Source organism: Rhamphochromis longiceps, linkage group LG8 (genome assembly GCF_057381845.1).
Source record: "Rhamphochromis longiceps isolate RC_006_pf linkage group LG8, R_longiceps_female_GT1.1, whole genome shotgun sequence".
NCBI classification, from domain to species: domain Eukaryota; kingdom Metazoa; phylum Chordata; class Actinopteri; order Cichliformes; family Cichlidae; genus Rhamphochromis; species Rhamphochromis longiceps.
In genome coordinates, this window is record NC_140564.1 from 28,897,279 (window position 1) to 28,921,246 (window position 23,968).

Here is a 23,968-nt window from a genome sequence, read left to right on the forward strand (position 1 = left end):
TATGACCCTCCCACTATGAAGGAGTTGCTCTGTGGGGCGTAAAATAATGTCCCTGTAATACGGACCCCGGTCCAAGAAGTTGAAATGCACTTTTCATCCAAATACTCGTAGTTTTAGCCAACATTCTTGAGGTGGAAAAGGCCCTAATCTCATCAATTAGTCCATTTAATTCTGGAAAGCCTCATTGAAAATTATGATAATCCTGAGAAAGATATTAAATGGTCTCATTCAGGTCAAAAATGAGAAGGGCAGAGAGGGAGCACCAGCCGCACTTCAGCGGTGAAATCCACAGAACAAAAGCAGTGAAGGGGAAATTACCGTGTTTCATTTTAGACTGCAATAAGAGTCGTGTACAAGGACCACTCCATGCCTCGAAATAAACAGAACCACCTACTCATCAAGGTGTTCAGTTCAAAATATGTATAAGGTGGAAAAAAACAAACTGCCCCAAACAGTTTCTGCCAAGCACAGACATTCTCGCTGTTGGTACCATCTAATGTCATATATACAACCCTATTTCCCCTTGAAATTACTCAGATTTACAGGCAAAATTACAAGAATATAAAATTCATACACTTGCCCTCCCTGTAAATATAACTTCATGTCCAGTAGTCATAAACTTGCTGTTAGAAAACGGAATAAATGCGGTCCAGCAAACAAGGCTTCATGAAAACATTAAGGGAGCAGAAATAGCGTCTGGAAAGAGCCAATAGGGAGGAAATATGGGGGACGAGAAAAGAGCTCACGTTTGTTTTCAGCAACTCAGCTTCTCATTCGCACATATTATACACACCGCGAGCACATAAAAGCAAGAGGTGAGAAGAGCAGGTGCTGTGGAAGGCATAACGTTTCCTGTCAAGACTGCAAATTTTTCTCTATCTCGAGTTTAAAGAAAACTTGTCTTTGGAGATTCGGTTGCTTACCTTGGCCGATGTGGCTCAGGTGAGGGTCTAGACTGGGCGAGCGGGGGTCTGCCAAGTCCTCGCTCCCACCATCTGCAGAAGAGGAGCACACAGAGAAAGACAGGGAGTGAGCTCGGTGGTGGTGGTGGTGGTGGCAGCGTGGCGAGGAGGTGCAAGTAAGCAGCAAGGCCACTTCTTCCTCCCCGATCAGCCAGATGTGAGATCTGAGGACACCCAGGAGGCTGCTCACACACAGACCCTCGACACCCTTCCTCCTGGGGCCCAAGCGTCCCCTTATTGTCGCGAGGGAAGAACGCGCTGCTGAGCTCCATTTTTTCCGCCTCCACATGTTTAGACTAAACAGTCAGTGAGCCTCTATCTCTAGGCAGGCCCAAAGCTGATAACATAATAGTTTACATTACAACCATTCCTGCATGAAGACCTGCGATGGAGCCACAATCAAAGAGCTCGCTGCGACATACATATGCTTAAATGAGGGATGACTTTGACTTGCAGTCAAACAGTGGGCGTCTCCCAAGATAGATCCACATACAGCTAATGATATGAAGATCAATTACGCCCAGGGGATCAGGCAGGCAGATTTAGCCACAGTGGATGGAGCTGAAAAGAGCAGGTTGGAGGGTGGGGGCAGCATCAATGGGCAGCACAGTCAGTGTCACCAGGGGATTGTTTCATAATCCTGCTCAAGTGCAGATGGATCTACTGTAAAGCACGACAGGCCAGCAGAGGAGGTGTGGAACAAATGATTTATGCTCAGAAGAAACGGATCCCAATAGAATTAAGTGAGCTATTAATAAATCTAAACTGAGCTACTTGTATGAAAACTAGTCTGTGGATTATCTGAGTAGAAGGATCAAAGATTGTTGCATTAGGCAGAAAGGGAAGTAGGCCTCTTTTTTTTTTTTTATCACAAAAAAGGATTAGATGTTTTGCCTCATCCCCACATTACCTTTCAATCAGTGCTCTCATCTATTGGTCCAGAAAACCCAAACAAACAGTCGAGTATTATCTCTCCCATCGCAGATTCACACATTCAGCCACGCAGCAGGCCAGATTGGCTTGCTGGTGGAAAGATCAAGCTTGTCGATGGATAGATAGAATAAGCCGTGGGGTATGTGTGTGAGAACTGGGCCGATTGTGGAAGGGGGCTCTCTGCAGAGGATTCTTCTGTGTTGTTGTCTGGATTTGTCAATTAAAAAAAAGCTTTACCAGCACACTGAAAACACACAATTTCTACGTAACGGTTTTTGTATATTTGGCATTTACAGACAGCAGCGCAATGTATATTTCTAACACCTCCATTACACGCATGTTCGACAGCAACAAAGCCACCAAAAATAGTTTCTCACCTTGTGTACCTGATGAGCCATTTCGCCCAGTAAAATCAATGGTGTGAAAAATCAATACAGGCCTTGAAGATGACGGGCAGTAGCTACGAGAACTGCTTGCACAGTGATATGTGAAAACATGCACATGCAAGCACAAGTAAAGTGTATGAGGTTGTGTGGAGACAGCTGCGTGATATAGTGTAAGAGACTGTGCATACTTAAGTATTTTGGGTGATTTTTTTACTTATCTTTGGATACCTGTACAGTAGTTGTAAATAACAAACATCAAACCCCTATCACATGACCACAGAAACCTTTTCATTGCATTTCAAGTAAGGGGGTACTTTGTTATGGGCTGCCCTGAAGACAACCTATAATAAGAGAAGCAGCAATGAGTTTCTCCCAGAATCCAGGCAACAGATGTGACTCTTACTCTCAATATAGTGTCTATTGTGCCAAAGACTCATAGATCAGTGCTTGTAGGCTCTTTCAAAACATGCAACCTTTGTCTGCCTTGTTACAGATGACATTTAGACAGGTGAGGGTGAAGCAAAGAAGCCACCAAGGAAAGAGGGAGAGAATACAAAAACAGCTCTAACAGCTATAACAATACAAATGGCCTTTTTTCAGTTTCAGTAAATGTATGAATGTTGGGTTGTTTTTTATACTTTTGCTTGATGCTGGAATATAACAATAATTTAAGCCTTTGAGCTAATTCTATCTTTATCTTTGTATGTTTCTCCTTGTGCATTTTAATGGTATGCACTACAACTGATATCCTGCTAGTAGATTTTTGCATTGACATATTATGAAAACTCAGTATTCACATTGCCAGGTAGTCTGGAGCAGAAGCAAAAACAGCAGAAGCAACATTTATTTTAAGAAAAAATGGGCAAGAAATTGCAAATTAACAAGTTAGACTTTGTGTAAACATTGTCACTAGTATTTTCCCTGAACCTGTTAGCCCACAGCAAAGCAACTTCGAGAGTAAATGGAAAAGACGAAACACGATTACAAGAAAATGTAAAAGATCCCATTGGAGGGACCTCCCGGGAACTGCAGAGATTCTACTTAAATACCAAACTCTTCTGAAAGAGAGTCTCCAGCTATACTCTAATGTAAATGGTAACTTCTATCCAGGTTGAAATTGAACAATAATTCTGTGTTAAATCCAACAGATGAACTGATTCTCTTCTGCTTATCTTATTGGCAACTTTTATACAGGGCATACCACTAAAGCTGCTTGACTCTTGATAAAATTCCTGCTGATGCCTACTCGGGTATGTGCAGCGGTCTTGCTGGTGCTTTCCCTGCTTTTAGGTTTTCCACATATGCACACGAAAGGGCGGGGAGTTCCCAGAACAGGGCTATACTTCAAAATATATATTATTGCTGAAGGAACAACAATCCTCTTTGGGCTAAAATGGTCTGACAGAAATAACTGTCACCCACTAAATAACAAATCTATGTTAAGCCTTTAAATCACTCCGTTACTGAGGTTTTTGGAGCCTCCTTCTCTCTACTACAGTTTTAGGACTGAGAAACATATCTTTGTGTCACCTCTATTCAAAAGAAACCTTTCTTCAAAGAAGTGCTCTCGTTACCCGTGATTTCAGTACGATGTCCATCCACACAGACCAATGGCTTATTAGGCAGGGAACATGAAAGGAGAGGACCCATGGCTGATGGAAATAGAGATATTTTCATTAAAACCTGCAAAGGCAGACAGAGGACATCATTCGAGGTTCTCACAGAACATCTGCCAGCTGGTAGTGAGAATGAAACCGAGCCAATATGTGCTCTGCAGCATATACTACTCAACTGTAAAATCAAATCACTGCTGTCACTGAACGGGGGAAAAAAGCCATTTCCAAAACAAAGATACAGTATGATGGTGCACTCTCCATGTTGGCAATTTCTTTGCCACTGTAATGCAACCGTTCTGTGTTGTTGTGTCAAAGGAGCAAGCCAATTTTAAATGTGGACAAAGAATCATTATGGAAGAAGTCAGTGTGACATCTGATAGTTATTCCATGGAGCAGCAGCTATCATTATCATTGTGCCTGACTTTCTTGGACCTGCCGGTGTTTTCAGTTCAGTATAACCTTTCCTCCTGAATGAGGTATCTTTTACAGGTACTGTGAAAGAGTGATTACTATAAATACTGATGTTTAAAGAAGTTTATTTGGCAGAAGGTTTAAGTTCCCTCTTAGATTTGGTTATTTTTCTGTGACTAATCAATCAGGTTGAACATAAATACAGCCAATAGACTCAACTCAAAAAGTGCAATCAATCCCTGTCATTCACTTAAGGGACAGTGCAAAATAACAACAGCCAGCAAAGGAGAGAGAATAAAATTGTACCTGAGCTGTGTAAGTGAGAAACACCCCGAATACTTGGAGCCCAGAGAATCGCATCCTTCAGCTCAATGACTTCACTCACTGACAACACAGTGATTCATTGCTTTGCTCAGTTCCTCCATGCCTTTTCTTCTTACCTTTGCTTATTGCTTCTGTGGGACTCCAGTGTTGCTGTGTAGCCAGCTTGTTGTCAGTCCCAAAGTTTCTCAAGAGAAGGTAAAATAGTGCACTAATTAAACACCAGTTACTCTCTGTGCCAAATTATTTTCCCCATCACCATATATCAAAATGATAAGTTAGAAGAAAAGGAGACCGGAATGCTTCGCCCTATTTCATCACTTTATTTTTCCCCTGAATGCACAAAAACGCCATTCGAAACACAGAACACACAATCGTAAACAGTTCTGCAAGTTCGGTTCAAGAATTTACACTTGCTTGAATTATCCTGGAATCCGATGAGAGGTTTCTTTCTTGAGACCTAAACAATAAATCATCCATCCCTTCATTTTCTAATCCCTATTCAGTGATAGATAGGGAATCTGTAGTCTATCCCAGCTGTTTTAAGGCATGAGGTACACCCTGGATGGGTCACCAGTCCATCACAGATCACAATCCTAGATCCAGCCACAATGTAGTTCATATGTCAATTTAGATCATTTGTCAGTAGCTTTCTTCAGAGAGGATGAATAAAAAAAAGAAAAGAAAAAGAGAGGGTGTTGTACTAATCAGAGTGACTTCACCAGCATCCCAAACTGCCAGTGTGTTGTCCTTTCAGCATGTAAAAAGAACTAAAATGGGGATTTTACCAGTTTGCTTGGCACCTCAACAATCTATGACTACTCTAGCTTTCACTGGACTAGTGGTTATAGTAAGATGGAATATTCATATTGTGGTCTCTGTTTCAAATGTGTTACTCCTGTACTTCATCAGAAAGACAGACTATATGCGAGCGAGGATAATAAAACATCCTGAAATCTATTTAACACATCATGAATTACACCATCTTGTCCTAATTTTCCAAAACAGACCAATTCATAGTGTTAGAAATAATAAACTTCACATTTCAAAAATGCAAATGCCAAGTAGTGAATCAGTGCTGCGTGCCTGTAGAGAGCAACAAATGCGACTGCCAAGCTACAACAGATGATTTCACCAGAGAGGACGCTGGGATATGATTGCTCAAAGGCCTCGTATTTAAACAAAACTCAAATGCACCACGGGGAATCATAAAGTTGCAGAGGTTTATGCATGCTGAAGGTCCTTAACTAAAGGTTCTGTTGACTGAATTATTAATGGTTAGCTCTATAAAATGAGTTGGTCGTACCAACAATGATACTAGAAGACATTCAAATTGGAGTGTTGCAAATGAGAAACCTGCAGGAAATCCAAGCACTCAAGAGGCTGGATAAAGTGAACATTTGGCATTTGCTGAAGAAATGACTCAAGTGATTGTGAAAATTGCGGTCTATTACGTTTCTGCCAGTCAAATAAACATATAATTTATTAATCAGCGAATGATTTTAGCACTAACTGCACAAGTAGGACTCATTTTTTTGGCAGACATTCAGCATGAAGCGTACTATCATTACCATCCAACTGAGCACTAGACCCAGTTTAACTACACTTGTCATCTTTGAATATGAAAAAAAAAATCCAGTGATGGAAAAATCTTGCCATTTGGTGGTCACGTGGTCAGCTGACCTCAATTTTTGGGCACACGACGTTGCAGAACGTTGACCTTTTCAACTGAAGCATCCCCATATCAGAAAATAGTGAGTACTACGGAGACATTAACACGGACAGGAACAGCTGGAGACATCCTGCACTTCTTTGAAGTCCCCCCCCATGTGGCGGATACACATTTGCTGCATTGTAATGGAAAGTCTCTGTGGATGAGTCTGTGCAGTCCCTCATGCTTACATAGCTCATGATGAAATTTACATCCCAAGCAGAACCTAGTGGCCTTGCTAACATGCAAAGTATAATCAAGGCCTTTCCCTGGTCCACCTTTCACTCTTGAACAAGGTAAATCTGGACTCAGCAGACCTTTACCTTTTTTCCATTGCTGGAAAGTCTACTCTTTATGCTCCTTAGCGAAGTGAAGCCCCCAACACACAGCTGTTCAGTCCCAGTTCCTTGAGCTCCCTTTGCATCGAGTGTGTGGAAGTGTTCTTTCTCCTATTATCGAACACAGTCATGGTATCTTTATTTTAGCATTTGATCACGAATCAGGATCATTCCCAAGTTTTGTTTCTGATCACGTTTCCTCTTCAAAGGTGATCAACACCATCTTCCCAAGTGTTCATAATGTTTTGGACACTTTTTCCATCCAATTTGTGAGCCCGTTTGCTTTTTAAATTTATTTGGCCTTGTGGCCATCACACAGCCAAATCATCCTCCTGTTGCCCTTTTAAAATAAGTGGTGTGGTGTGTTTCTTCTGCATTAGCATGTTTTGGAAAAGTTTGCATTTGAAGCTTGATGTTGAAACCACAGCTACTTGTCTGCTGTGCTTTTCAATTTGAAACCAATTTTATACACGTTTTGGTTCAAATAGCCATTTATACCTTAAACACACAAAATAGCTGAGTGAGACACTCGTCCTCTTGTTGATGGCTAAAGTGATCAATTAATCATTAAATCACTTCAGGCCATATGTTACAGTGTGCGAGTCCCAGAAAAACTGTGCTCCTCAGGTTTAATCAGATTCACAACAAAGTGGAGCAACTTAATGAATCACAACACCACAGTGTGCTGCAGGCAGCCATATGTGAGCACAGACATCTGCTCACTTGTAAAGTTGATGGGTATCTTCATTAGTGCCAGCCTCAGTGTATGCTAACATGAAAATGTATGAGGTGCCGTAAGGGACATTATTACTGAAACGCTCTCACACACACTACTGAAATTTTAGCTCTCACACACACTACTGAAACGCTCTCACACACACAACTGAAACACTCTCACACACACTACTGAAATTTTAGCTCTCACACACACTACTGAAACGCTCTCACACACACTACTGAAAAACCAAGTCATTTCAGTTGAACAGGAAGGCGTTTCAGTTGAACAGGAAGGCATTTCAGTTGAACAGGAAGGCATTTCAGTTAAACAGGAAGGCATTTCAGTTGAACAGGAAGGCATTTCAGTTAAACAGGAAGTTAATTCTTGACAAGGAAACTGAAGGAAAAAGTGTTAGATTTCAAACAAACCACTACACAGATGTCTACTCAGCAACCTGTTAGTTAGGGGTGGGTTTTTATAATCGATTTATTGATTAAAATCGATTCTGGCTTGGATAACGTGAAATCGATTCATTAAAATCCTGAATCGATTTTTTAATATAAATTTATTTTACCCGAAATGCCAGAATCTCTGGTGAAACCTCACAAAATTTCAACAACCACCAAACAGCTAAGACAGTAAATGAGAGCAGGTACACGGCTTCTGCACAAAGACGTAAACACACAGCGCGGACCCGCGGATCAGAATCAGTGAGATGTCGCCTTTCTCACCCGACAGCACGGACACGGTCGGGGCTGAAAGCCGACAGCTCGCTGACTCTGATCTGTCGGCAGGTCCGCGCTTTGTTTTCACGCCGTTTTTGCGCCGATTCTAAAGCTGTTAGTTTGATCTCTCTCCAAACAATATTGACTGAACCAGCAGCAAAAGAAGATCCAAACTGCGCTTCACATAAACATCGTCATGAATTCCCTCACTGTTTTGCTTCCACCACGATAAAATCGCACGTCATGCACAGCCCTCTCTCTCTCTTTCTCTCTCTCTGTACTTCAAGAACAGTTTCCCGTCTAAAAATCTGTTTTCTGTATTATTCGCTTGCTTGTTATGCACAAGTCTACTGTTGTTTACAGCGCAGTCGGCCGCTGTTTTTTTTTTTTTTCATTTTACATACTTCCGAAAAGAAAACCTAATTTCTGCCGTTCAATACTGAATAAATTTAAACTTTTTTAAATTATGCAAAATGCAAAACGTTAGCCGTGTCTCTAATAAAACCGCTGTAACGTCAGAGGTAACGTTCATATGTTGATTAATGGTTTTCTTTCGTTTTTGATGTACTGCAGAATATTTTTTATAAAATCCCAGGCCAGGAAAACCACCTTCATGTTTTTCTGTGTTTTATCTTCAGCTACTTTGACACAAAGGCATCTGCTGTGATGCTCACACCTTTGATAAAGTCTTGCGTGTGTCAGCTTCCTTTTTTTAAATACAAAAATATGTAAATGTACTGATCTGAATTATAATATTTCTGACTGTCAAAATTCCCCATAATCAAATCGAATTGAATTGAATCGAATCGTGGAACAAATCGATTCTGGACCTTAGTGAGACAGCTGCATTACTTAACAATATATTAGCCTCAGCATAAGTCAAAATTTAGAATAGCGGGAGACGTGCATTATCCTGGTTATTTTTTTGGCATATGTGCTTTTTGTCTTTTTTAGCAAAGAAAAATATCTTAAAATCATCAATAAAACCAGGGAGAGAAGGCTTAGCGTTCCTCCATTTAGCACAATGGATATGATATTTACTCAAAAGTATGATGATGTTAATAATGTCTGAGACATCCAATGCTAGATGATCCATATAAAAAAAATTATGATGTAATTCAAACAGTGGCACATCATTAATATTTAGGGAAATCCAATTTTTTAAGTTGCACCAAATACATTGTCTGATAGGGCATAGGGGAAAAAAAGATGTTCTAGGGTTTCATTTTCATCAGTACAAAAAGAACACTGATCCACCTCAAAGCCAAATCTCTTTTTTTAGAAATTCTGCCACAGTATTAGTTTTGTTTAAAGTGTGTTTCTTTAACTTTAGGTAGAATAGGCTATTTCATAAATTTTTAGTATGCTTTATCCAGTGTATATGAAATAACTAAATTAGAACCATGCCATGTAACCATTCTGTTGTAACTATGAAATATTTTGTCTTTGAAGAAACTACTAACAAATTTCTTATTGCATTTTTATCAAACAGCTGACATTGCCCTAGCAATAAATTTGGGAGCACTGATGAGAAATTATTGTATATCATAAAAATTTTAATCAAATGAAGCAGAGGCAGTGGGACCAGTTCACAAAATTTGTTATATTCTCTTTGAGAACAGTTTAGACAATATTTTTCTGAAAAGTCTGTGTAACTTAGAATGACACCGTTATCATCCAACAAATCTGTTATGAATATAATATTTTTGTTCAAACCAGTCACTCTTGAAAATTGATTTTTGATTAAGTGTTATTACCCTATTATTCCATAAGGTTGAATTATGGGGAGAAGTTGTGGGTAAATCTCATTTTCCCAAAAATGCAACGTCTGTTTTATAAAGTTTGATATCTTTATGGGGATTTTATTTGCCGCAAAATCACATTTCGAATAAATTCTAATCCTGTATACTATTTTATTAAACAAGAATCATGGGATGTGGAGCTAAGTAGAGTCTGGCTGTGACAGACAAGATTTTAACCATTTAATTCTAAGGGTGCCAACCATAAATTCCAATTCTGGAGTTTTGATACCACCTTTATTGTATCCCTTCACAAGCTGAGATCTTTCTATGTAATGGGTTTTATTCCTCCACAAAAATTCGAACACATTTCTATTTATGGTTTTCATGGTATTTATCGTTTTTTTATTTTTATATCGTTTACGTGGCACAAAAAAGGCTGGGGACTGCTGTACTAGCAGGTTGCTGAGTAGAAATCCTTGTAGTGTTTTGAAATATACCACTTTTTCCATCAGTTTCCTTGTCAGGAAACAACTTCCTGTTCAGCAGAAATGCCTCTGGTTTCAGTGGTGTGTGTGAGAGAGCGTTTCAGTAGTGTGCGTGAGAGCTAAAATTTCAGTAGTGTGTGTGAGAGCGTTTCAGTAGTGTGTGTGAGAGCGTTTCAGTAGTGTGTGTGAGAGCGTTTCAGTTGTGTGTGTGAGAGCGTTTCAGTAGTGTGTGTGAGAGCTAAAATTTCAGTAGTGTGTGTGAGAGCGTTTCAGTAGTGTGTGTGAGAGCGTTTCAGTAGTGTGTGTGAGAGCGTTTCAGTAGTGTGTGTGAGAGCGTTTCAGTAGTGTGTGTGAGAGCGTTTCAGTTGTGTGTGTGAGAGCGTTTCAGTAGTGTGTGTGAGAGCTAAAATTTCAGTAGTGTGTGTGAGAGCGTTTCAGTAGTGTGTGTGAGAGCGTTTCAGTTGTGTGTGTGAGAGCTAAAATTTCAGTAGTGTGTGTGAGAGCGTTTCAGTAGTGTGTGTGAGAGCATTTCAGTAATAATGTCCCTTACGGCACCTCATAAAAATGCATGGGATATCACACACACACACACACACACACACACACACACACACACACACACACACACACACACACACACACACACACACACACACACACACACACACACAGTAAGGAGGCTTCTTAAATGTTCTCTGTCCACTGCTGTAGTGAGCCAATCCTGGTCTACCACAGGAAGTGGACTGTTCTGACATCCTGCCAAAGTAAATATTAGGGAACCACATCCAAATCCCAACAGACACAGCGCACAAACGCACTTACTGTACATGCACTGCTATGCACAACAGAAGCACACATTTCATACTGAAAGACCAAAGAAATCTTTACAGGGCATGCTTGAATCAATGTTCGTTTAGATTTCAACAAAGATTTTAAGACAGCTGAATAAAAAGGAAACTTATAATCAGACTACTGAATAATATCTTAGGTGGGAAAAATACAAAAAAAAATTACATTAGAGAAACTTAAACACTGTTCATAAACAACATTTTCTCTCAGAGAACTGCCGCTCACTGGATATTTCCATTCTTTTTCCAAACCATTCAGTGTAAACCCTGGAGACGGGCTGACAAGCAGTTGAGTGGGTATACCTAATGAAATTGCTGTTGTTGTATTTTCCATCCAGTATCTACAACTTGACAGAGAAACAAGTGCTTTCTCACTCTACTTTAATAACAAGTGATTAACTAGTTTCACTGACTAGCATTTCTCAAACAAACTAGTGAGGGCGCCAAAAACCTCCTCAGATGCCAGTTAAATTGCTTAATTTGTACAGAAATCATAAGTGTCACCTTTTACTTTCCACTGCTATATGCCATATCTATAATAATCTAAAATACAACTACCTCCAGCTGGATAAGTATGGAAGCCCACTTCTGAATCTGACATTTGTTTTGACAAACAACAGATGATTGAGGGAAACGCAGCAGGACCGCAAAATCATATAGAGAACAAAAATACACCAGCAGACACACACAGCACTACATTTGGACACTTCCTTTCAAACTGTGGGCATTTCTCAAGATGAAATACTAACTCGATAAATGTAAAGTATTCACGTTTATGTTGTAAATGTAAAAAGAGAGAGATTACAGTCAGAGGCTTAGCTCAACAGGACTGTGTAGGTGTGATTATATCAAATCTTTTGAGACCATAGGGTTTGAGAAAAAAATGATTAATTTTATCCACTTCCAGCTTTTCTACTTAAAGATTTGTTGCCTTTAGATGATAAACAGCATCATGAACCTAATAACTATGCATTTTGCATGGTTATTTATGATCTCATAGAATTATAATGGCCATTTTCTTATTCTGACACCGATTAATTGAGCAATAATCTGAAAAATGACACCTAAAAAAGCAAAAACAAACATATTTTCATACATGCATACTTTAGTGCACTTTAACGTTAGCCACCTAGCTGGCATTGACACCTGTGCCTCCTTAAACACATACGCATTAACAAGATTACATCCACTAGAAGCTTTGGTAAACACCATTAAGGCTGTGCTGCTCAATGCCTCAACCTTGTGGTGATTTTAAAGCAATACGAGAGGAGGGATGAGGCTCAGAGCGAGGTGCACTGAACTGTTTGTCACTGGCTCTATTACCTGCAGTGACAGGGCAAAAGACAATCCTGTCAGCTCTTAAGCAGTCTTATATCAAGGGAGGACAAACTGCACCAGATATGAAGACTCCCAGCAGAGGAAATAGTGTTTGTGGGAACAGTACATTGTAGGTAAGAAGGGGCCTTAGAGGCTGGACCAGCAGTTTCACAAGCTGTTAACTGTGTTTAGGACAATGCCCATATCAGCTCTGATTTAATGTGAGGATCGCTCTGTTTTACAAGCAAGAAGGCTAAAGGGAGAAAAAGGCAAGCTAGCCAGCTTGTGAGCAAAAAACGTGGTGTACTGTGTGGGTAGTAGACACTTCTGAATGTTTCTCATGATTACTGCCTACTTATGAGAATAATGCTGCAAAAACTAAATGTTTAAAAAACAGAAAATGCACAGTCTTAGTACTGAATGCACAAAGTCGATCTGTAGGCTGCGCAGTAGACTTTACACATTTTTAAAATTACATCTATATTTAAGCCTGCAGTTTGGGGACTACAGGGAATTTGGACATCAGCGGGATCGTATCAATTCTACTCAAGTAACATATTTCACAAAAAGGGGAAATCTATCTACACATAAAAGGCATAGTGTGTCCTTATCAGCACTCTCTTTGTGGTGTGATCAAAAGCACTGCTAATAAATAGTAATAGCGATTCTTGTGGCAAGACCCAGCTCAGTAGCTGCATCGATCTTTTATAAAGAGTTGATGAAAAATACTCATCATGAAAACCTATTTTTACAGCTTACTTCTTCTTTAATTGAGTGACTATGCTCTTGTCAAAACATTGTTTTCAAAATAAAGATGACATCCTTGTTTTCATGTGTCCCAAACATGAAACAGTGCATCTGGGGTCCCACTGGGATCAGTCCTTGGACCTGTTTTGTTTTCTTTATCTCTGTTGCCTCTTGGACATATAATCTCCCAGTAATGATGACTGTCAATTATATGTTAGGCAAAAAACACACAAATGTATTTTCCTGCTTCACTGCCATTAAAGGTGACTTGTAATTTCTTGCAGCTGAACTCAGATAAAGTCCTTGTTATTGGTACTAATGATTTCTAATGGTTACCGAAAGCAATCTTAAATTTGGGAATAAGCTTTGATTAACAGCTCAGTTTCAAGAAGCACCTTAGTTTTTCTATTTATAGATTCGATATAGATACTAATATTGTCAACATCCATCCACACCCACATCTTCTTCCAATTACTAGTGCAACATATTGTATGCATGATTAAAGAGCTGGGAACGCATCACTTCAGTCTTCACACAATTGCATTAGCTTCCCATTCACTGAAAAATAAGATGTTACTGGTTCCTTTTAAATTACTACATGATTTGCCTGCACTTTACATATGTCAGAACTAATAACGCTTTATATTGCACTCGAATTTCAGATCTGGGAATCAACTGCTGCCACAGGTTCAACAGTCTAGCCTTAAAGCAAAGCAGGGACTGTGCTTTTACTGTTTTAATACCAACAGTTTGGAAAAAGTCTCCTCTGATTCCAGTTACAGACAGTTTTTTCTTTCATATAAATTTATAAAACCTTTTCAAAGCTTTACCACTTCCTTCTTTATTCTTGTCGTATTTTAATTTCTCCTTCTCCTCCCATTTTATGCAGTCTGGAATACTTTAATGCTTTTGTACATTTTAACTCTGGCGGTTGTTATTATTTGTAAATTGGTCCCAAATTCCTTTTTTAAAAAGTACCAAAGAAAAACAAAGAGAACTTCATTCCTAAGCTAAGAGCACTACAAGTAATGCAGATTAATCCTTGCTGCTTGTTGCTTCCCCCTCATTTGTTGTTCCTACATATTGGTTTACCTGCTGAGGGCATGCTGTAAATCAGAGGCATCTTCCAATTTACCAAGCAGCAGCAGCAGATGCAATAAAGAAGAAATATCCTTATAACCCAGTCATGCCCAAAGCACTACAGGAGTACCTCTCTGCGTCCTGTTGTTATATAACTGTTGATTACCCAGGGGCTACGACAAATTCAAATGCGGGGCTTTTTTTTTTTTTAGCTGATACTACTACTGCTGCTCTTTTTATGCCTCACATGTGTTCCCAGCTACAACAACCTGTATTACACAACACAGCTAGAGTTATTTTGGAGAAGTGCTGGGCTAATGGCAACGAATTTTTAAATGAAATCTTATCTTGAAAAGAAAATGCTAGGTTAAACTGCACAACTCCAGCATGCTATTCTAGCCTCAAAACTTTTTAGCTATGTTGTCTTCATAAATTAACCAAAACCAATCATTTTGTATAAAGCCGAACAAATACATATTTATGAAATCAGCCTTTGAAATTTTTTTGGGATATCTTAGTAGATAAAATAAGTTAAATCTGTTTGTCTGCTTACTCAATCAGGAATTGAGCTACCAACCTGACACCCAGGTACACCTTAGGCCCCTGGAAGGTTCTTATCTGTATCATATATTATGCCATCATCATGTTGTGTAGCACTGCAGCGTACCCACAAAATGGGCTAATTTTTATACAAATTATCCCACATTTTATACTGACTTTATAAGCCAGATCTATCACCTAATAGGTTTTTTTTGTAACCTTTATCAGTGCAATTGAGGACATCAGTTTTCCAAGAGCTCCAACAGATCAAATTATAGTGTGGCACATGCTAGTATTAAGTTATGTAGATTGATGTGAAGCCTTGTACTGTTTGACTTGTTTAATTTGTATTAAATAACCACATCTTACTACATATTTATTTTTCAACTTTAATACAATAGCATGTGCTATTTCAGGTTAGCAATGGGTACAGTCATAATAGAGGAAAAATACTCATAAATTATTTTTTGGCTACTTCATTGTAGCAGAAAAAGAGTGAGACCACCACCACCCCCATATCTGGGCACCAGTATAGCTCACTGGGCTGCAGGTAACCCAGGCTGCCCCGGGCCACTTTCTGTGTGTAATTCCCCATGCTCTGTCTTTTTCCTTACCTGTCTGCTCTACAGTTTTCTTGAAAGGTAAAATGTTAAATCTTAAGAAATAACACGTCACCATGTGATCAACCACAACAAATTTAAAACTATGTTAGTCTATAATACTCATCCCTACAAGGGCCTTTAAGCATCACACGGTTTATGCCACAAATTCTGCAGGTTAGATATGACTTCTAATTTCTTAGAAGTCATATCTAACCTGCTTATAGTCTCATCATGTTGTTTAGGATCAGCAAATGTAATGAAATGATCAAAACGTACCATATTTAAATTCTTAAGAACATGATGATGTAATCTGTTCAAAGTTTTAATGACTCTATAGACTGTCATCACCAGATGCTTGATTGGTGTAGATGCTGCTTGTCCTCATTACACAGTAACTTAAAATGTGAAAAATGCAGTCTGAAATGGTAGACAGCCTCTAATAAACCTAAATGTATGTAAATGTGAGATTGAGCGTCCACAATAAGCTGATCCGTGGAGGCCTTGCCCCACAGCCTACAGGATTCAAAGGCTCTGCTGCCAACATGATGGTGCCAGACACTACAGGACAGCCCAGAGGCTTCAGAACTATGTTGGCAGCACAAAAGGGCACCTACAAAACATTAAGCACGCAGCTTAAATACTGTGGCCAATTGCTGTAATGTGGAACATTAACGCTCAATTGGAGTGATATTTTTGGCCACATGGTAAATTAAGTCCAATATTCCATTTCAGTTCGGTTTTTGGTCTCTAACAACTGCTGAGGGAAATATCAGGCTCTTCTGTTATCTGTGTGTTTGCCATTTTGTGATGAGCAGGTGCTGTAGAGTAGATTTTTTTTTTACTTTCACTGAAAAAAGATGTAGGAAGCCCAACATAGTGATAGATGGGATTAAACCCATGCCGAGAAATTGCAGCAAGCTGAACAATAATCTGAAACTTACTAGTAAGTTTGAGGGAGCTGAGGGGGAGCCTATTTGCAGGTGATAGTTCTCCATAGGTTCAACACCAACAACATACTTTCCCATTATTGCTTATAAACACCATCCAACCATCCATTTCCTGCCACTTATCCATGTCCAGGTCTATGCAGACACACTCAAGCCTCACTCTCCCCATCCGCCTTCTCCAGCTAGGCGGAACACCAAGGAGTTCCCAAGCCAGCCAAGCGATATAATCTCTCCAGCATCCTGAGTCTGCCCTGGGGCCTACTCTCAGTTGGATATGCCCAAAAGACCTCACCTCACGCAGGAGGCATCCTAGTGAAGATAGCCGCATCACCTTTACTGGCTTCTTTTATTATGTAGTAGCAGTGACTTTATTCTGAGCCGATCCTGGATGACCGAGCTCTTCACCCTGACTACAAGGGAGGATTCTGATTTCTCCCATCTGTATCGGCAATCAGCACTCACAGCTCGTGGCCATAGATGAGTAGGAACACATGTCGACCAGTGTATCTGGTTCTGCTTTTGATTACAGATGCTTTAAATAGGAAATGAGTAATGAGTATAAAGCTGATGTAAGACATTTTATAAGTTTCCATTTGTATTTAGGCAGATCTCAAAAATAAATGCTTACTCTTGTAAGGCTCAGTCAGGGTTAGGCATCCGTTTTAGTAAAAAAGAGGAAGGTTACTTTGCTATCAAACTTAAAAATCAAGCACTGATGAGGCTCTAACCAAAATACATCAGTATGGTAATGTGTGTGTTTACCTCGAGCATGACCTGTAATCCTCTCTAACAAAAAGACAGACACAAAAAACAAAAAAAAAGTTTTTTGGCTTAAAATGACACATGCCTCCTCCCACCTTCCAGAAAAGCCCAAAGCCTGTGACCCTGGCCACTGAGGTGTATCTGGAGGACAGCGAACAGCACGGTGGTGGCGCCAGGCCAGAGAGGTGACGCATATTTGAGTGGCTGAGTGCGTCAGGCTCTGGCTGACAGCACCACGACTCAGCAGTGTCCTGGATGGATGGAGGTGTTATGATGGAGGAAGCAGTGAGAGTGTGTATGCGTGTAACCAAGAGACAGCGAGTGGGAAAAAAAGGAGAGAGAGCGAGAGAGAAAGAGAGTGATATGCCCCGACTCCCACACTGCCATCCGATGCCGAGAAAAGCTGTGTCGCAGCACTGAGTGGGAGGTCTGCGTTTTAAATAAATAAATAAATAAAAGAAAATGAATACAAGTCTGGAAAAAAAGAGAGAGAGAGAGAGAGACCACATGAAGCATCTCCTACCTTTAGTCTGACACACCACTGGGGTTACATCACAGAGCAGAGAAGTGAAAAGCATGCAGCAAAAATAAACCAAACGGAAATGGAAATGTTATAAAGGTTTTGCTTTGGCTGCTTTGAGACTCGGCGAGAGCAAAAAAGGATGAGCAGCGAAATGAAAAACAGTTCATGGCTTCTAGTCTGCCTTGAGGTGTTTCACTGAAGAGTGATGCTTTTGTTTCTTTTCATTTCTTATCCTCGACGAGGGAATGGACCACGAAAAATGAAGAGCTGGCATCACACCTGTACCACCTACCTCAGTTTAATTTCCCACTGTCCTGTGTTCTTTCCATCACTATTCCAGTCAATTTTATTTTAACCTTGAGTATTAGCAGATTGAGCCAAGTGGTCAGTCATTCCCCCCCCCCCCCCAGTCGATCAGAAAATGACAAAAAAATGAAACCCACATTATATTTTTTAAGACTGAGCCAAAGGCGATGTCTTTATATTTTTGTTTTGTCTGACCAACAGTCGAAAACTTAAAAATATTACTTCAAATCCTATTTTATTCTGTAGTTTAAAAGATTCAGTGTGAGGTTTGCAGTTTGATTCCCAGTTCCTCCTTTCTGCAGTACAACGCATCCTCAGGTGCGGACAAACTAAAGCAGTTTCCGATGTCCAGGAAGTACTTGGTATCACAGCTCTGTTGCTTTTTGCAGCTGCGTGTCAATGGATGAAAGTCCAGAATAAGCAAAGCAAACTGCGCCTCCTCACAAAAAGGAGCATTTAATGACAAACCTTGTTGCCACCCAGAAGGAGACTGACCACCACTGTTGGTCAAGTTACTTGAAAAAAGTAATCAGTAACTAATTACTGATTACTTCCCCCCAAAAAGTAATCCTGTTACTTTACTGATTACTTATTTTCAAAAGTAATTAATTACTTAGTTACTTTTTAAAAACACGATTTACAACCTGAATAGGTGATAAAGCGATAGATCTTTCAGCCCAATTCTACTTTTTCTGCATAATCCATCATACAAAATGTAATCAAATGGAAAAGTCTCTTTTTTTTAAACTTGTTTTATCAGTTTTAATCTTTTAACTTTATGCATCAAGCAAAAATTTAATTATATGCGACATTCTCTGACTGGAAGAAATTTGTTTAACATTTAAAGCTATTTTCTGCACATTCCAGCACATAAAATAAAATATTTTGTGTGTTTACACTCACTCTTTAAAATAGATGCAAGTAAAACACAGTAGAAAATAAATAAAATCAAAGACTAGCGGTCCTGTTGCTCTATTTTCACCTGTAAAGCAGGAGTGGGGTAGGCGGAGGTTTACCCTGGTGCAGGTGTGCCGCAGCGGTCAGTTGAAGAAACCGCGAGTTTCTCTGTGAATTTCCCATTACGTCGTAGCGCACTCTGCTTGCTTGGAGGTTTAGGGGGGTTAAAAGAAGTTTTCTTCCCACGCAGTGAACAGCGGACACTAATGTTTTTGTCACTTTTTACAGAATCAAACTCAAAGTAAGGTCAGTACTTCCACGCTTTAAACGCTGCACGCTCATACTCTCTCCCGCACTCAATATATGATCCATTCTTGATCTGCACACAGCTGTTGTCACGAACGTCGCACTCGCTTACGTCACTGTCATGAGACAGTTTCGCAAAAAAAAAAAAAAATCACGGTTTTAGTAACGCAGTATTTCTACGGGAAAGTACCGGTAATCTAATTACCGTTTTTGCAATAGTAATCCCTTACTTTACTCGTTACTTGAAAAAAGTAATCGGATTGCCCATCTCTGCTGACCACTAGTGGGTTACTGGTACCAGCAGTGACAAGGAAACTAGCAAAAAAAAAACCACAACTAGAGAAAAATCCGTCGGGTTGGATAAGCAGCCACTACAAAGCTTCACTAGCAATCAAAAAATAACATCAGGACAATGAGTGATGAGCAAATTGCTTTATATCTAGATGGGGCTTTAAGTATGGAAGCAAGGACACATAAGTCTTAAGATTAATTACAGTAGTTTGCTAGCCACTAATAGAATACAGTAAGAAATGGGAGGCCTGCTTTTGAAATAACCCACATTTCTATAACAAACCTGCCTCTGTTATTGTTTTAAACTGTACACAAGCTGTGCAATAACTTACAGTGACATGGCTCAGAAAACAAGAAACTGCAGATCAGTCAATTTGGTGATCAATTATTTTAGGTTTGTTGAGAGAACATACTGAAGCGGCTGCTGAGGAAACCTGATTTGTGGTTGTTTGTTGTTCCAGTGCAGCACTAAGAGCAGCATCACCTCTAGTTTCCTTTGACCTCAGGCTGTCCACAGCGAGAGGAGGGGTGTCTGCGACTCCTGCTAGGGTTGCAGATGCCACTCTCTGCACTGATGAAGAGTGTTTAATGAGAAACGCTATGGATCGTGATGAATTCACGCAGAGAGGTTAGAGAGAAAAGCTCCCGCTGCAGTTAGTGCTTCTTCATTATGATGGGAGATATTTACAGCCTTTCGAAATTACTCTCGTGTTGAATGACAGTCATTACCATACAGCAGCTTAAAGAGGAACACTGCTAAATTTGAACCTTTTTCACATTGCTTAGGGGACCTGTCTGCAGTGTGGGGATTTGTAAGCTTCACAGCAAAACCAGGAATGTGCAGAGAAATTTGTAACACATCTTGCATTTTGCCAGCTCCACAGAATGAAGACATAATGGATTCCTAAAAGTTCAAAATCAACAATTCTGCCACAGAAAACGCTGAAACACAACACCAGACGAGGACAAACTGCCCATTTTATTTTGTAAGCAACTGTGCAGACATCACTTATCGAAAAGGTACGCATTAGTTTGCCTGGAGCACCAATTATTTTTCCTGTCTACCTCTGCCTTTTCAGAGAGAATAAAATTAGCTTTCTCAAATGAAAATGCAATGACCTGAAATTATACGCCATTTTAAAATGCAGAGGGAACACGGCTTGTGATAAAATATAAATTTAATAAAATTCAGATGACCAGCGCAATATTCAATGTTAATAACACAGCTCAAGGCTGTGGTTTAAATACACACTTTATTACGTACATCTGTTCAACTCCTAGTTAACATGAATATTCCATCAGCCAATCACAGCACAGCAACTCACTTCATTTAGGCATTCTGACATGGGAAAGACAACCTGCTGATATTCAAACAGAGCATGAGAATGGAGATGAAAGGTGATTTAGGTCACTTTGAACATGGTTCAGGGTGTTCTGAGTATTTCAGAAACTGGTGGTTTACTGATTTTCCCACAGAGCCATGTCTAAGGTTTACAGAAGGTGGTCTACCCAAATATCCAGTGAGCAGCAGTTCAATGGGAGAAAATGCCTCATTGGTGCCGTAGGTCAGAGGAGAATGGCCAGACTGCTTCTTGCTGATAGGAAGGGAACAATAACCCAAACAACCACTCATTACAACCAAGGTATGCAGAAGAGCCCACTAATCATCGAAACAGATGGGCTACAGCAGCAGACCACATGGATGTCACTTCTGTCAGCTTAGGCTTGAAAACTGAGGCTACAATTAAAAACAGAAGATTGGACAAACATTGCCAGATCTAATTATTGTGTTTCTGCTGCATCATTCAGGTTATAACATGAAAGGGTCAATCCATTCTGGCTTGCAGCAAAGGTTCAGGCTGCTGGTGGTATAATGGTGCTGGGGATATTGTCTTGGCATGCTTAGGTCGCTTTAGTAACAACTGAGGGGGTGCCCAACTCCAGGCTCCAGGGACCGGTGTCCTGCAGGTTTTAGATGTGTCCTTGCTCCAACACAGCTGATTTAAATGGCTAAATTGCCTCCTCAACATGTCTTGAAGTTCTCCAGAGGCCTGGTAATGAACTAATCATTTGATTCAGGTGTGTTGACCCAGGGTGAGATCTAAAACCTGCAGGACACCAGCCATTGAGGCCTGGAGTTGGACACCCTGCTTTATGAAAACAATTTCCCCATCTTCTGATAACTGGATAACCCACCATGTGAAAAAGCACAAATCATCTCAAACTGGTTTCTTGAACAGAACATTGGATTCACTGTGCTCAAATGTTATACAGAGTCACCAAATCTCGAGATGTGCATTTTTAAGTACAGCCAGCCAATCTGTAGCAAACTGTGTAATGCTGTCATGTCAATATGGATGTTTCCAGCACCTTGTTGAATCTGTGCCACAATGAATTACAGCAGCTCCAAAGGCAACCGGGGTTCCAATTCAGTACTAGCAAGATGTACATAATAAAGTGGCCCATTTAAACTCCTCTGGTAAAGAAACTGGTACTTATAGTGGGGTTTTTTTGCCCCCTCAAAAACCACATCCATATGCAGACTGTATGAGCCAAAATTAAAATGACTGAGCTTCAAATGACCCTCCCTACCTCCTGAGCCGCAGCCATCCTCAATAGCTTCTCTCATGGACTCATACAGGTTATTTTGCTCTCCATGAACTGTCTACATGCATTATGAATAATTATTTTGTTGAGTGGCCATTTGGTGATTTTCATTTTGAAGAGCAATAGCCGGAAAATGAGTCATGCTTTCATAGAATATCAACTAATTGAGGGATCCTGCACCAATGTAAAACTTTCAAAAGAACAACAAGTGTAAACAGAGAATCCCATTTGCAGGATAGGAACTACTCTCAATAACAGAATGCAATTACTTGTTTATTTATAGTGATTTAATGCTTAATTTAATGATTAATTATACCTTTTTATTTGGGCCTCAGCCACAGAGTGCACTTCTTCTGGTGGAACACCAGGTAAATGCCGAACAAATAACAGGTACAAAAAAAGGCCTAGCATACAGCATGTCTAAAATGGCCAGAAACACAAAAACAGGACTAAAGAGGTTGTTTGAAGTTGGATTGAAAAAGGTACGACGGCAGACGAGTGAAGTGTCATTTTGTTTCTCTCCATTTTGGAAAAAGGAGAGAAAGCTTTCAACCTGTTGGGCAGGGCAACAATTAGTGAAAGAAAATGGAAAGAGAGGAAAAGATGCAGAAACAAAGCAAGGTGGCCATTGACTGTGTGGCCATAGTAACAGATGAAGCAGTGAGGGTGGAGAGAGGTGAAACAGAAAGACGGCACAGGCTGTCCTTGCTACTGCAACCTCTTCCACGGCGCTCTGTTATTCTTATCGTATGCTTGCCCACAGCGATGCAATAATTCACTCTGCTCTCAGTGTCATTGCGATGATAGGAGAGGGAAGAACTACATATACCCCCCACACACACATACGCACAAAGATTATACCCTCAGCTGCATTGGAGATAGGTCTACAACTGCAAACAAGAAGGCCTAAATAATGAAGTACACATTAAATATAAAACAGACTGGGGCATTGAAGAGCCAACAGCAAAGCTTACACGTAGTAGGACGAAAGTAGGCTACAGCATGTGGCTGGATGTCTCATCATCAACATGAAAGCTAGACTCTATTAAACCCTGTGTGTGCTGATGTGGGCTATATTTAGTGTTCAAACATTAATATGCACATATGCTAACAGAACCCCCCTCTCAGCTTATATTTCTATATAGATATATTGACAGAAATTTGAAGCCATGGCATTTAATCTGGGGGGATGTTATGACCTTATGCTATGGATTTATTTCATATTAGGTTCACTTTTGTATTTTTGCATTTTATCGTTTATTTTGTTTCAACTAATTCAATTTCTTTGTCCCAAATATAGCATTTAATGCATTATTTGTTATCTATATATTAAAATAATAATTGTTTATTTCTGGTTTTATATTATAATGTTTCCTATTGATTTTTATTGATGTTATTGATTTTTTTTTCATTGTATTGTTTACTGGCTTAACTATAGTTGTCACAGTAATGTTGAATTTTATTTCTTCTGTCATCTTATATGTTCTACTTTTGTTTTATTTTTATATATATATATATATATATATATATATATATATATATATATATATATATATATATATATATATATATATTTTTATAAGTTGTTTTTCTTATTTTATCTTACAAAGAGATACACCTATGGTGGTAAACAGAGTTCAGTGACAGAGGTAACGTTTTAAATTTCAGACAACATAACTGTCAGACATGTGGCCAAAGCCCGAATACTGTACTGATTTAAATAATCCTAGGGTCAGAAGATCATTTAAAATAAAACTGTTGTTTTTCCAAAGTCATTACAATAATGCTGGGGAGGGGGAGGAGGTGGGGTTAGACAATGCTACAAACTCCAGGATATGGGTCAGTGT

At 39.6% G+C, this 23,968-nt stretch overlaps 1 protein-coding gene across 6 annotated transcripts in view; it reads right to left on the minus strand.

The window, feature by feature from the left end:
* Positions 1-23,968, minus strand: part of tanc2b (tetratricopeptide repeat, ankyrin repeat and coiled-coil containing 2b) — a 185,807-nt gene that overhangs the window by 87,088 nt on the left and 74,751 nt on the right. For all 6 annotated transcript variants that reach the window (XM_085416909.1, XM_085416911.1, XM_085416910.1 and 3 more), the window contains one exon: positions 924-995. In XM_085416909.1, coding sequence (XP_085273035.1) covers positions 924-995 — 72 coding nt within the window. The remainder of the gene's footprint in view (positions 1-923; positions 996-23,968) is intronic.